This window comes from Eufriesea mexicana, unplaced genomic scaffold (genome assembly GCF_001483705.2).
Source record: "Eufriesea mexicana isolate 0111107269 unplaced genomic scaffold, ASM148370v2 scaffold8420, whole genome shotgun sequence".
NCBI lineage: Eukaryota > Metazoa > Arthropoda > Insecta > Hymenoptera > Apidae > Eufriesea > Eufriesea mexicana.
This window is the reverse complement of record NW_016916180.1, coordinates 313485-327790: the sequence shown is the minus strand read 5'-3', so window position 1 is coordinate 327790 and position 14306 is coordinate 313485. Positions and strand designations below refer to the sequence as shown.

General features: G+C 44.6%; 1 protein-coding gene across 2 annotated transcripts in view; it reads right to left on the bottom strand.

Annotated features, from left to right (window-relative positions):
- The window catches only part of LOC108552919 (protein kinase C-binding protein NELL1), a 79272-nt gene extending 73004 nt beyond the window's left edge, over positions 1 to 6268 (bottom strand). For both annotated transcript variants that reach the window (XM_017907607.1, XM_017907605.1), the window contains exon 1: positions 4454 to 6268. In XM_017907607.1, the coding sequence (XP_017763096.1) occupies positions 4454 to 4781 (328 nt within the window). In that variant the 5' untranslated portion in view covers positions 4782 to 6268. The remainder of the gene's footprint in view (positions 1 to 4453) is intronic.
- Positions 6269 to 14306: the final 8038 nt, after the last annotated feature.

Below are 14306 nucleotides of genomic sequence, written 5' to 3'. Positions count from 1 at the left end.
GAGAGAGAATCGAGAGCTGTCACTCGTATTTTCTATGGACATGGGAAAATATACATTGCTAGTGGAAAATCGTCATTTTCACTCGGATTTTATATGTAACATTGGAGGTAAGCAACCAACGAATTATCTATGTCTGTAAGATGTATCGATACAGTTAAACGACCTCGACAATCGAGAACTTCGACGACTCTCTGTCTCGCGTGGTGCAGAAATTAAGTCATTGCCAACTGGTCGCTGCCATTGACGATAAACATCTCATTCCATCCGCGCTATAATACTTTTGAATAGACACGATGATCCCGATTTCCTAATTTTGCGTTGTTCGCTAATAACGCAGTATTTCCTAGAAAGCTACTCGCAAATATCCAATGAAGCGTTATTTGTGCAGTTGGCAGCACGTTGATCGCCGAATTGGTAATTCTTTTCCGCGAATATCCCACCCTTTATCTTTAGTACATCGCCACTGCGAAATTGAGAATTACGCGTTTGCAAATTCTCGTAATTCGGAATAAAGAATTTTAGGTTAGTCACTAGATATAGGGACATTCGATGAATAATTATTACACGTTTACGAATTGTCGGAATTCCGAATAAAGAATTTTAGGTTAGTCACTAGATATAGGGACATTCGATGAATAATTATTACACGTTTACGAATTGTCGGAGTTCCGAATAAAGAATTTTAGGTTAGTCACTAGATATAGGGACATTCGATGAATAATTATTACACGTTTACGAATTGTCGTAATTCCGAATAAAAAATTTTAGGTTAGTTACTAGATATAGGGACATTCGGTGAATAAGTATCGAATTATCGTCGAAGGTGTTACAGGTATCGCGTAGTTGGCAACACGTTAATCTAGGAATTATTAATTCTTTCCTGCAAACATCCCACCCTTTATCTCGCACCATCGTGCCACCACGAAATTGAGAATTACGCGTTGACAAGTTGGCGTGATCCAGACGTAGGAATTACGCGTTAATTACCAGAGGCGGATACAGGGACACGCGTATCGATCTATCGTCGAAGGGGCAGGATCTAATTTACGATAAAGTAAAATCGGGAAACCGGCTCGTGTCTCGTAAGATAGGGGAACGGTGATGGTCTCTGACTCACCCTCGGTGAGAAAGAATTACGAGCGTCGAATGTTCCGCCTCTCATAGAAGTGCCGGGTTTTTCTTAGAAGTCCGCATTTACCCGCGTTTGTCTCATGGGAGCCCATGAGACGGAAGGAACCCCGCTTATAATCCAAATGCTTCGATTGCGCAATGCTAATAAGAAACATGTCGGATATGAAGGGAGAGCCATCTATTTATACCTCGGGTGGCGTCTAGGGAATTTTAGCCACGGTTCTCACCGCACACTTCTTTTAGCTAAATTTTGCATATTTTTTTGCGGTCTTTCGCGTCGATGAAAGTTAGCTAATCTAGAGACCCTTTTATCAACGTAATTAACGAGCAGTCAGATATAGCCGACTTTTTTCTTGCTTCTCTAATTATTGAAGACGTGCAAATGCTTTTGGCAAGATTAGTATACACTAATTTTTGTTGAAATAAAAACGAAATTATTATTATCCATATATATTATAGATGTTGGATCAGTAATTAGAGATATTATATCGAATGAAGTTAATTAAAGAATACTAGGATCCTAGGAATAAATATGGTAATAGTCACTAGCATATTTTTGGTGCTTTTATCATACTTGATTACAGCGATATTATAAATATCCCTTAAATATACGTAAATGACAATAACAAACAAATACGTTTCTCACCATAATGAAAAATCAGTATCAATATTCTTTCAAAGCCAACCTACTTCACGAAAGAAATAAAATATCCGAAACCAGTCATTTTGACCAATCTGCCAGCTCCACTTTCAATTAACAGACTCAAAAGTCGAGTTGATACAAGGAATCACTAGAAGCAAAGTTAATCCAGCGTTCTTTCGAAAAGAAAGAAGATTTAAGAAGCCCCGAATCCCGTTATAATCTTTAATAAATCCATGCGTCTCGAATTTTCATCCCCCTTAATTCCACCTGAGAGCAAACGACGAAACAGCACGGGCAAGGAACGTTCCCCTCGTGCATATAGACCGGATCCCCACCAAAGCTTCGCAAACTTCGCACGCCACAGTGTGGCTATCGATCAGAGGCCGTGCAGAAAATGATGCATTACGTAAAACTTCTGTAGACATCCCATCGTCTCGTGGCCCCAAAATCCGAATAATTCGCAAACGCAACGTCTCCGATCGAACGCAGCCCCGACGCTCAGGCCCAGCAGCCTAGCGTCTCGAACGGCCGATCTCGAAGCCGGTATCACCAAAAAACGAGCAAAAATTTATCGCAGCCAGGTGACGGCGGGGCACGACGCGAGAAACGACGCAGAAAATCTATTATATCCGTTTCACGAGGATCGTGGACGGGAGAAAGACAGCGATAGGTCGCTCCTCTCTACGATATCTAAATTTAAGAAGTGGCACCACCACCGTTTCCTTCGATACGATTCGTCTCTGTGGACCACGCGTTCTCTCCACGCGTTTCCTTGTAAATCGTGGAAAACACGACGACAACACGGACAAGCAGAGGAAGAAGAAAAAGAAGACGAAGAAGAAGACGAAGAAGAAGAGGAAGAAAAGGAAGAGGAAAGGTACATGGTCGATCGCGATAGAAATAGATAGGATAGACGAATAGGAGGAAGACGGATGGAGGAGCAACGGATGAAGAGGTGGAGATGCCGCGGGGAGCAGTGGTATGCGAAAAAATACACTCTTGGCACTTGGCTTCGGCAGACGACGAGATAAATAGCGCGCGTGGGTGCGGCTCGCCGATGTCTACGGGCCACACGCCACGTTTCCACCGGAACGACTCAGCCACGAAGACTGAGAGAATGAGAGGGAGCCGAGGAAAACAGTGGAGGTGGCCGACGCAAACGCTTTCCACGGAAAATGCCGTTCTTCCACGTCTTTTGTCGCATTCAGCACCGCCATACAATGGCCCCTGTGTGCCTAAACGTGGTTCCGCTGTGTTTCCCAGCACCGGTCTCTATGGGCCAGTCAGATGGATTCAAACGTTTCGAGAGGATTGACAGACTCTCGAGTGATCAGAGGGGCAACTGTTACCTTCATCAACGACAGTTCGTCGGATGATAGCTAACTAGGGTTACCGAAGAATCGGCTGATTGTAGGAATATTTTTCAGATGGTCAGACATCTGTTACCTTCATCAGCGACAATTCGTTCGACGGTAGCTAACTAGGGTCATCGAAAAATCGGCTGCTTGTAAGAATATTTCTCCGGTAGATAGACCTATACCTAGTTCCTACTTTGACGTTCCACATTTTGATTGAATTTTCATGCACGGTCGACAAGATTTCATCGAAAGAGGAGTTACCGAGAGAGCAGACTGAGAGCCCTTCGCCTGATCATTTGGTTCCGGGAAAATGGCGAAGAGTAACGAGCAGGTCGGATCTCGTGCAACAGTTTCCTCGACAGCGGATTTTGACGCAATGCGTCACATGGTTACTGTCACCACTCGCCACTTGACTATTCTCCGAAGAAAAAGTCGACCTAAAAAGCGCTGAATGCACACCTAGCTTCTGCCCTGTCTATCCTTTTTCTCCCTCTCTTTCTTTCTCTCTCTCGATTAATCTCCCTTAATTTTCCGCGATTTTTTCCGCGCGCCTCGTCTAAAACGGGACGGGGGGCGTAGATGGAAGAGGGAAGAGGAAAAAGAGCGAAGAGACGGGGAGGGTGGCGCGTAACGAATCGCGAAACGGAGCAGCAGCATTTTAATAATACACGTATCTGCATGCTCGAGTGGACACGTTGCAGGCGCCAACATGCCGTGAATATTTCTCTTATTTTCCCGGCGAACACAGCCCGTGCTGTTTACTTTTCGTGTTTCGACCAGGCGAACAGCGTGCCTCGCGCTTTTCGACAACGCCTCACCAGAGATGACTCGTCGGCCCGATACCCCGTCGATCTTCGTCCCCCAAAGGCGACACCAAAGTCCCACGAGGCCCACCGGCGCTCCCGTACGGAGCATACGATTAGAACAATCAGTATGTTCTCATGTCAGAGTAGTACATACGAGTATCATCCATCGTTTCGCGACTAGAATCGAGTTATTCGCGAAAATTGGAACACTCCGTTCTAAATTGGGGAAACGTGTCTCGAAGCGACGAGTATTAGAGACGCGTATATTGAAAACGTAGAAGGTTTCCTATGAAATTTTCAGTGGTAAAAAGAATTTCGCACGAAAGATAGGCAGAAAGATAGGAAACGGCCAACGTGGTGAACCTACACCCACGAAGCTCGCGAAAGTGGGGATCGCTGGGTGGTGGGGGGAGCGGCCTTGAGCGAGGATTGATTCCGCAGAGGCTATAGCCGTTCTCCGAGCGTTCTAACCTACTCCACACCCTTTAAGTAGCGAAGATGAACGGGAGACTTACCAGGAGAGACGGCGAGTGCGAGGAAGGCAGCGGCAGTGGCGAGCAGCAGTATCCTAATCGCGTTTCCGCCAGTTCGTCTTCTGCCTGGCCTCGGGGCGGCGTGACAGCCGAGCCTGTGGCCGTGTTTCTCGTTGGACTGAACATCGAGGACCACGTAAGCTGGTTCCTCCGGCTGATATAAGAGTTCCTCCTCGGTGTCGGCGTCGTCCGCGACGCCGGGCGTCGCGGCAACGCGTCTCCGTCGTCGTGGCCGTGGTGATCGCGGCTGCTGAAGGTCGCTGGCACTGCAGCTGCTGCCGGTACGGTCGATTGCCGGACCGTAATACATGGCCTGCAGGAGCGACCACTGCCGTGCCACCGGGGGCTGCACTCGTCAGCGTGTCCTCGTCGCAACGACGCCGTACGCAACCGGGACTGCGGCTCCGCGAGCACCAACGGCGTCCTTACCTACGACACCCAGCGATCTCAAGGATCCGCTGCTGCGAGGCATCACCACGACCTGGCTCGAGCCGAACCGACACCACCAGCACACCCGGCACCAACCACCAACTCGTGATCCCGTTTCCTGTTGTTCCTTGTCGTTTCTGGTACAACGTTATCTAAACTCGCTTTCCCGTTATTGTTTCCTTCCGGCTCGTTGCGGCGCGTTCGCTTTTCCACACTGGACTCGGTTGCCTGTCGGATATTTTTGCAGGCTAGACTATGTTTATACAGGTGGTTCGGTAAATTTATCGGTGTTGGAATGAATCTCTGCTGTTTTCATTCTCGCTCTGCCGTTCTGAGACCGTTCACATGGCGGCGCGAGGACCGCGGGAGAGAGGACGAAAGGATGGCGAAAGGCTCGCGCAGACACGGCGGAATCACCCCGACGGAACTCGACTCGGTGAAGAGGAGGCACCGCGTGCGATCCGGCACTCCTACGCGCGTCGACGTCGGAGGGAAGAAACCCTCTAAACGAAAGCGTACACGCTATATTACCGGCGACACGTCGCGGCTCTCGCGGTGTACGTGCACGAGTGTGCGGCCCCGTGCGTGTAAGGGAGTAGCGAAAGGGTTCGTCGCACTCGTTGCTCCTTCTCCCGGTGGTCGAACCCTTTTTTTCCTTTATTTTCCTTTTTCTCCTTGCCCACGCGAATTCTCCTCGACGTACCGAAGGTAAAGAGCCCCGGCCTCTCGTTGCTCTCGTACCGACGAAAATATGACGGAAAGCGTCCCCGTCGTAACCGTCGTAGCCGTCGTATTCGTGAAGTCGTAGTCACAGCACAGTCGTGTGTCACCCACCACCGTCTCACACCTTCTTCATTCCCTCCTTCCTTTCTTTCTTTCTTTCCTTCTTCCTCCGTCTCCTGTTCCACGGCCGGCTCCACGTCTTAATCCTTACGCTCGATGAACAGCGGCAGCAGCAGCGGCGACCGGCTGCGGCTCGTCGTGTGTCCAGCGCGCCTGGACACTACCACCGTCCGGCAGGAAGTGTCGACTGCCACGAGGTGGACACCTCTGCGAGCCTCTGCCAGCGGCAGCAGCACCAGCGAGACAGCGGCGACGACGGCGGCGGCAGCAGCAGCGGCAGTAGCAGCACCGGCGGTGCTGGTAGCAGTGGCGGTAGTAGCGGCACTGGCAGCTGCAGCTGGTGGTGCACCGGCGCATCCGGCTACACCACGCATTCGTCTACGAAACGCAGTCACGTCCCGGACTACTGCTAGTCGTCTATGTACTCCGCTTCCGTCTGTCTCGCGACGTCTTCACTGGGGCCGATACTTAACCGAATTACCGAATCAACCGGAAACGTAAGCTATATCCCCCTTCTACGTGTGCCTCCGAGATACCCTTCCGCCTCATCTACGTATTTCTCTCGCAACCCGAACCGAGACGATCCAAACGGCAGACCAAAACGCAATGGCTGATCCGTCCTCGCGGACTCTTCGTCGTGTACTGACCCGCTGGACACGGGCCGGGTCCCGCGTGTCGTGCCGTGTCGTGTCGTGTCGTGCGGCAACGTCAGTGCCAGCCAGTAGAGGCAGTCTCGCTCTCTAAGGCAGGCTAGGCACTCGAGGCTGGCAGCACCACGACGCGGTGGTCTCTGGTCGCGCGACTGCTAAGCGGTTCGGCTACGTCCGTGGCGAGCTCGTGCGGCCCGCAACGCTCTCCGCACACGTCGGACTCGCGCGCAGGCGGCTTTCGCGCGCGCGCCACTCGCCGTGTCTCTGCCTCCGTGGATAGACAGAGCAGGACGGAGCCGGAGGTAGGAGAGGACGCGGTGGTAGTTCGAAGGCTGCGAACGGAGAGGCGAAGCGGCTCTGTCGGCCGCTCGCTTTCGGGTAACAGGCAGCAGCAGCAGCGCCGCGACGCGCTCCGCCAGTACGTCGGGACGCCCCTCGATACCCCGCCGATGCCATCGGCCTGGCCCGAAATCGATGCCCCGCAACGCGACGTCTCCAAACCACCCCCCGTTGTCGACCTGTGCCATCAACCAAGCGCTGCTACACTCGCACCCTCTCCCTCTATCTTTCTCTCTTCCTCTTTTACTCCTTCACTACGCTCTTTCCCTCTTTCATCCTTCTCGCTTGGTTACGTGCGTCTTCCTTTCGTTATTTCTCCTCTTCCCCGCTACTCGCTTTGTCTCGCTTTTTCGTCGCTCGGTTAGAGGCTCCGAGGGTGAGTAGGTGTGATGGTTTCCACCGTTTCGTAGTACGTGCACGGGGCTAGCTCTTCGTCCACCAACGGATACGTATTCTCTTTTTACAGCGGTTTGCATGAATGGTATACCATGAACGGCGGTGTCGTGTGACACGGATCGATCGCGGAAACTAATAGCCTGCATCGATCAGAGAATTGCGCTGGAATTGGCGTTTTGTTAAGTTCGCTTATTCCGGGGGATGACGTTCGTCGAATATTTAACATTGAGTACGAGATTCGAGTGGAATTGCTTTTGGTAGTAAGCCACTCAAAATTATTCCTTTCCTTCAAAGATGCTGATTGAAATTTTTAAGCCAGTCTCATGCTTTGAATTCCCTAAGGTTCTGGCCACTGCGAGGATTCGTTTGACGTTTAAAATTTAAACAAAATAGCAAAGTGGCAATTGACCCGATGTTTTATTACCGGACAAGTTGTAAAACTTTATGACTTGTTTGCGCGTATAATAAAGTTGTTATTGCGGTGCGCTGTAATTTGTGGGCCGAAGTTGATCGCGATCCATAAAATTTACCGCAAGCTTTCGCCCATTTTTTCAAAAGTTGGCACACGGTATCCGGAACAAGTGAAACGCCCCTTTGTCGGGTTGTATATTACGAACGGTGCATCCAAGTCTCCACAAAATGGCTCCATCAACGAAATAAAATGATGCAACCAGCCGAGTCCGAAGCATAGAGGTGTCCAATTTAAATGGCCCGTCATATTGCCGATCGTTCCCAACATTGCGTATCATACGTCTTGGAGTTCGGGGAAATAATCAATTTCGGTCATCGTGAATTGCATGGCCGTAACAAATTTTCTCTTCATCTGACGCAATAGGAGGAACAGCGTTACATAATCGGGACCTGAAGGTGGAGCAACCCAAAGGCGTCTCAGTTTCCAGACATTTTGCTCTAGTATTCCCTTGTCCTAAATCGGCGACGCGAAAAAAGTCTGCTACGCTTCCAGACTAGCCCGGCACCCGGCCCCACAATGGTACTAATAAACCAGAGAGTCGCCAGTATCACGAGAGCCGTCTCCCGCGAGATTTCCGTGGAAAGCGGGACACGCCGCGCGTTCCATCCTGAGTCGCCTTGGAGATGCTCCGAGCAGCCAGGCAGAGGAGTCAATAGACTCTACGTTGCGGCAGATGTACGTATCGATTTTGGAGCGTTGATTCGCGCGTGTTCCAGAACGATACCGTTGCCCCCCGTTGCACAGGGACGTACGGGGAGATGTTGCATGGCGTCTCTTACACGGGATCGGTCGGGCGTCGTTCCTTTTCCATGAACGACGACGTCCGCGTCGGCAGCAGGCATGCGGGACGAGACAGGGGGTTTCGGGAGCACCTGGAGGCCACTGGGTGGCCGGCATCGCCCTCGCCAGGTGGTTGCAACTTGTTGTTGCGGCTCCCCGAGGCCTTTGTGTCGGAGCTTCTATGGTGTTGCAACATTCACGCGCTTGACTCGTAGACCAGCCACTGCGATGGTCCTCTTTTGCGTTAATTACCACTCGCGTTCGTGGCTAATTAGCATTCAAACTTGAAGGGTGGTTCGTTGAAGTTTGATTAAGATCCTCTTCCAGGGATGGTAAATGGGGTTAGCGTCCTTAGTAATTGAATCATATTTCTTTCCGTCGCATGTTCACGACTGATACGTCGTTTGCAATGATGGATGCCTGCGATTAGGGGTTAGAGCCTCGTTTATGGTCCTCTGCTCCTCCTTCTTCGTTCACTCGCAAGCCGGCGTTTCTGAAAGAAATTTTCCCCGTGAGAGTCGGTTCGGTAGACAATTCGTGGCATGAAATAGTACATACAAAGGCAAATTTCCTGATTTACGAATGAATCCGTGTCTTCTGAGCATAATGCATGATCGTCAGGATGCATGTTCGGATTCGCACGTTAGAGGAAGAAAGTTCGTGGAAAGACGTACGCAGCTGCTTTCCATGGATCATTTACGATGCCCATTGCCCTTGGCTGAGAGCTGATACGTCCTTCGGGCACGACCCTATTGTCCATGGTGAAAGGAATACGTGGACGATCTTCCGCAAAATAAAAAGGAGCCTCGGTGTGGTCACCCTTCGCGTGGCACGCGCCACGATCCACCTTTCTTTTTTCGTTCGTGCGGCCAGCCGTCGCCTTTCTCACGGCGCCTTTGATGTTTTCGACACTGCCCATGGCTACTGCACGTCGCGAGTCCCATTCACCTTTGAAGTTCCTTCAGCGATGGTGTTGCCAGGGAATATTGTCACGAAGGCGTCGATTTATGTATGAATTTCGTTTCGGTAGTTAGTTCCTAGCGGTTAATGTACTTTAAAAATTGCTTCTCACGAGCTGAGTAGATCCTTCCTGGAAGAAGTTCAAATTTGATTAGATCACATTTACGTCTCCAATATTTCTTTGGACGTTGAGAACGTGTTCTGCGAGTTCTATATTATGTTGTAAGAAATTGTGGAATGTTTCTAAGAGCAATTGCAATTTGCCAACGGAGATGTTCTCCTTTGTTTGGATTTGATTTTGGGAAGGTAGAATTTCCTTGTAATTAAGCAAATAAATGGAAGCAGCGAAGGGGAAAGAAGAAAAAAAATACAATACGTGTATTATTCAGCAGTGCACCCTACTGGTTAAATATGGCATAATACTTCGATATCGTTATTTCACCGGGGGGTGTTTTCCCCACTGTTGCCCTTGAGGATTTAAAGAAACTGGGATAAACGGCACCCCGCGTTGCGCCTATTGCACAGTGCCGATCGCGATTCGAACGTCGATGATTGAACGCATAAAGGAAGACAAACAACGGGCTCTCGGGGGAGCAGGTGAAAAAACTGCGGCTCTTAAGCTCGCGTTCGATTGTCATAATTGGTAACAAGCTCCCGGTGTGCTTATTAAATTCAGTCAGAAAAAAGAATCGCGTTAAAAATATTCCAAAATTTTAAACTGGAAGAATTCCAGTTTTTTAAATTTCGAAATTGATTTTCGAAAAATCTAGAAATGCAAAAGTTAAAATTTTTGGAAATGTTCAATTTCGGAAAGCCATATTTTTGGGAATTTTTAGTTTTGGAATTTCAAATTGGGAGGTATTGCAACGAAACGAGAATGGCGGCGACTTATTTTACAAATCAATTTTTGGAACGGACCGAGAGTCTTTAATGTACTGACCCTTCCACCGAAATTGAAGGGACCACACGAAAGAACGAGGGGAGAGGAGTTTCACGCGTAAGAAAGAAACGAGAAAGCAATAAGAAGGGGCTCCACGTTGGGGGGTGGCCGATACAAGTGGGACATTCAAGAAAGGGGTTAGGTCCCATACGGTGACAACGGCAAAACTCGAAACGACGTCGTCGGACTTGGCTTCCGGCCATTTCCCAGCTATCGATCCACGAAGCGTTACGACGAAGCTGCCCTACGTGCAATTATAGGTGTATCGTGTGTATAATACGACCCTGGTACGTGCATAGCCGGGGGGTAGATCGTCGTCGACGTACAAGGACGATCCCCGAAATTTGGCCGCGACGTCGGAATCGCGAATTCTTCGATGGCCGTGCGAGGAACGCGCTATTGAGGACAGTTGTACTGTTGCTTAAAACTGTTCTATCCAGGAGAGTTCCAAAAACGGGTCAAATTCCATGTACCTAAACACATTACAACAGAATGTATTCATAAAGATAAATATCGTTAATTTTGTTTGTTTAAACTCTAAAAATTTTTAGAGGTTATGTATACTTTATACAAGTAAATGTATTATATATGAACTTACTATATAGATAAGTTTTGATAATTAGTCATATTCGTGTGGAATTTTATTTGGAGATGAATTAATATTGGATTTAAATTGGATTTGTTTCTGAAAGAGAAAGTTGAATTTTTAGATTTATATTACAACCACGTCAAAATAATTTGAAGTGTAATCGGTTACCTAATTGTTTAAATGGATTTATTTTCAGTGGATAATCTTCACAGCTTGGATCGGTAAATTTTTGCAATAAAAGTTGGCAAAACGTGGAATTATAATAGGAATAGTTATTTCTTGTAACATATTTTGGGTAAAGTGGCGTGTAAGAAAGACACAGTTCACCCACCCTATGAATGCAACACAACGGTGCGTTTCCACGTATGCGTGGAATCGATAACTGGGAATTAGTCTGACAGGCTGTCTGCCAGAACCAAGTACGTGCATCTACGCGAAAAACCTTGCCAATCACGTTAAAGTAATTATATCGTAGGAATAATCAAGTTAGATGAAACTGGTATACATTTGCTAACTGGAAAACTATTAGATTAATATTGTTTTCCTATTTTTCCCATCTCGTAAAGTGATTTTTAGTAAGAGAGTAAAATAACCTAACCGAAGAAAAGCTTTTACTCCAAACAGTCGATAATGTCGTTATTTTGGTTACCGAATCGAGATTAAAATCATCTCTTAGAAATTTGCATTCTGTTGATTTCATTTCTAAGTTTTTAATGTATCAATCATTGGAAATTCAGCTTCTCGCAAACAGTATTTACATTTGCATTAAAATTTGCATATACGTGTTTGATTACAATCAATCACGTCGTAAAATAATATGCTAACCTGAAGGCTAAATAATCAAAATAGAAATTTAGATTTTTACTTTACTTCAAATTATGTCTTAGAAACTCAAAGTTTCGGCTGAAATTCAACGAACTTCGATCAATAGTTCCACAATGGTAAATGAAGATATAAGACTCCACTCAGAACAAATAAACGATTTTGAAATTGGGTTATCATAACCAGTTCACTCGTAAAAGTTTACCTTTCTATTTTTCTGTGGCTCCACCTAAACACACTATCATCTGTTTATACCACGGTGAATGTACATGAAAAGAATGTCAGCCAACAGAAAGACAAACTACAGAACAAATGAAAATATGTCCGCACAAACTGCGCCGTGAAAGCCAGCACGGGACCGAGATAAATAGAGGATCGCTGTAGTCGGTACCGAGGATCAATATGTCACAACCACGGTCACAAATACACAAAGCAATAAACGTTTATATATAATCGATACATACGATAGACACTTCGTATGATTTGATGTGTCGTAAAGCGTATCGATTATCTTTCGATTATCGATTATGCAAAAAATATACATATACTCGACACTCTTAAAGATGACTTAAAGCTTACAAATTATCAATACATTTAAATTATAAGTTTTACCTTTTCTAATGTAATTAAATAAAATTCCTTCTTATTTGAAACAAATTTATCAATAATGAAATTTGTTCGCATATATTTGTTACCGTAATCACAAATAAAAATTTGTACATTTCACTTAAAACAACATTACATATAAAACTCACTATACTTCGTATTTGTTTTGAGTCACAGTTAGTAAATATCGATTATTTATTTTTCTTCATAATACATTACAAGGTGTCCAACCTTATAAATTTCTCATAAATTATTGTTAAAATCTGTTCGATATTATCGACTGATCACGCACACTACGAATGGCGCTGAAGTCAGTACGTTAAAATATCGCGCCCTTTTTTGCACGAACAATGTTCGATCCTTCAAATTGAATGTTTTCTACGGTTAAAATTTGTTTTCGATTGTGAAAAAATAGTGCAATTTCTTGTAACAATAATTAAGAACGTGATTCAATTCAGTTCCATTAAACATTTAGAAGTGGCACTGGAAATAAAATCTTACAATTTGCTTCACAGCAGTTTAGAAGTAACATTCAATATTATTCGTGTTATAATGGTGACATATGCAAAGGCACTTCGTAACCAAAATGGTGAGTACTTAAACATATGATAAATATGAACACCTTTTCCATTGAGTTTTCTTTTCTCAAATATTTTAATTAGGTACAAATATTTAAACCATGTTTAATATTGGTGTAATACAAAAAAAATTCTATAGTTATTTCAAAATACAAATTCAGATACACAATATAAAAATTACTAATCTAAATTTCATTCATATTATTTATACAATATTATATAAAAAATCGAGATAAAAATTTCACCAAATTAAAATAGTTTTATCTTGAATAAGCAATACTATGTATTTCCCACTCAAAAAATCACCTGCTTTACAATTAATTGACGATTTATAATCAGACAAAACAGATCAAGGATTCTTTATTGCTGAAGAAACAAGTGTTATCGGATATGATACAGATTTGATTGAAATAGGATCTATATTACACGAATCTACTCCTACAAAATATAGGAAAGTTTCGATGGTAGCTTAATCTGTTTTAGGAGCTTTCTTTCAAATCTCACGAGAAATTAAATCCCTTCAAAACCAAATAGGAACATTATCTTTATACGCTATAGAGGAATTATCCACAATGGCTAGTCATACTTTGATAGTGTGTAAAGAGAAAAATTAATTGCCCAAAATAACTGATTTTAACCATTAAAATTCATATTTGATCCAACCAATTCATTCTCTTTGTACTTTATTGGACTTGAATCCTGGAACAGATACTCACCTGGAACAGAAGTAGGAAGTTCAACTTTCAATGGAGAAATCAAAGCAATACTACAGTCAATATATTATTTGCTGATTCAAGTGTAAGACATGGTGATTCTTCTACTAACTCAGATAAGCAGATAACCTTTAAAACCAAGTGGATATTTCCTTGTGTTTGTATAGAGATTGAAAATCAATAGGTTATTGTGAAGGTGCACAAAAATGCTCCTAATAAACACGAAATTATTACAACAGCTCATCGAATAAAACCCTTGATCTTTTGTGATTCGCAACTACTTGACAAAATATAGGGACAATGATTAGATAGAGTCGTTAATTTACTTGAGTCTCCTTAGGATCTGGATGAATTTAAAAATATATTAAGACATAAAATGTAAAGCAGACATATAAAAAATCATTGAATGAATTTTTTCAATTAGATATAAAATTTGATTACGAAATTTTATAATAATATTTTAATAGAAAAAATGAATAGTTCAAAGTATTAGCACCATATTAAGCAAACTGTTATTATAAAGTGCAATATAAATATAAAGTTTAGTGTATATCATAATAAACTTTACGGTATTAAAAATACCTTTTTTAACTGGCCTATATAACATTCATTCAAGAATGTCGATACGCGTAGAATTATAAATAATGTTTCTTTTAAAATTTAATAACATATTTTCCTACATTTATCTCTCTTTCTTTCACTAACTGCCCATAGCAAT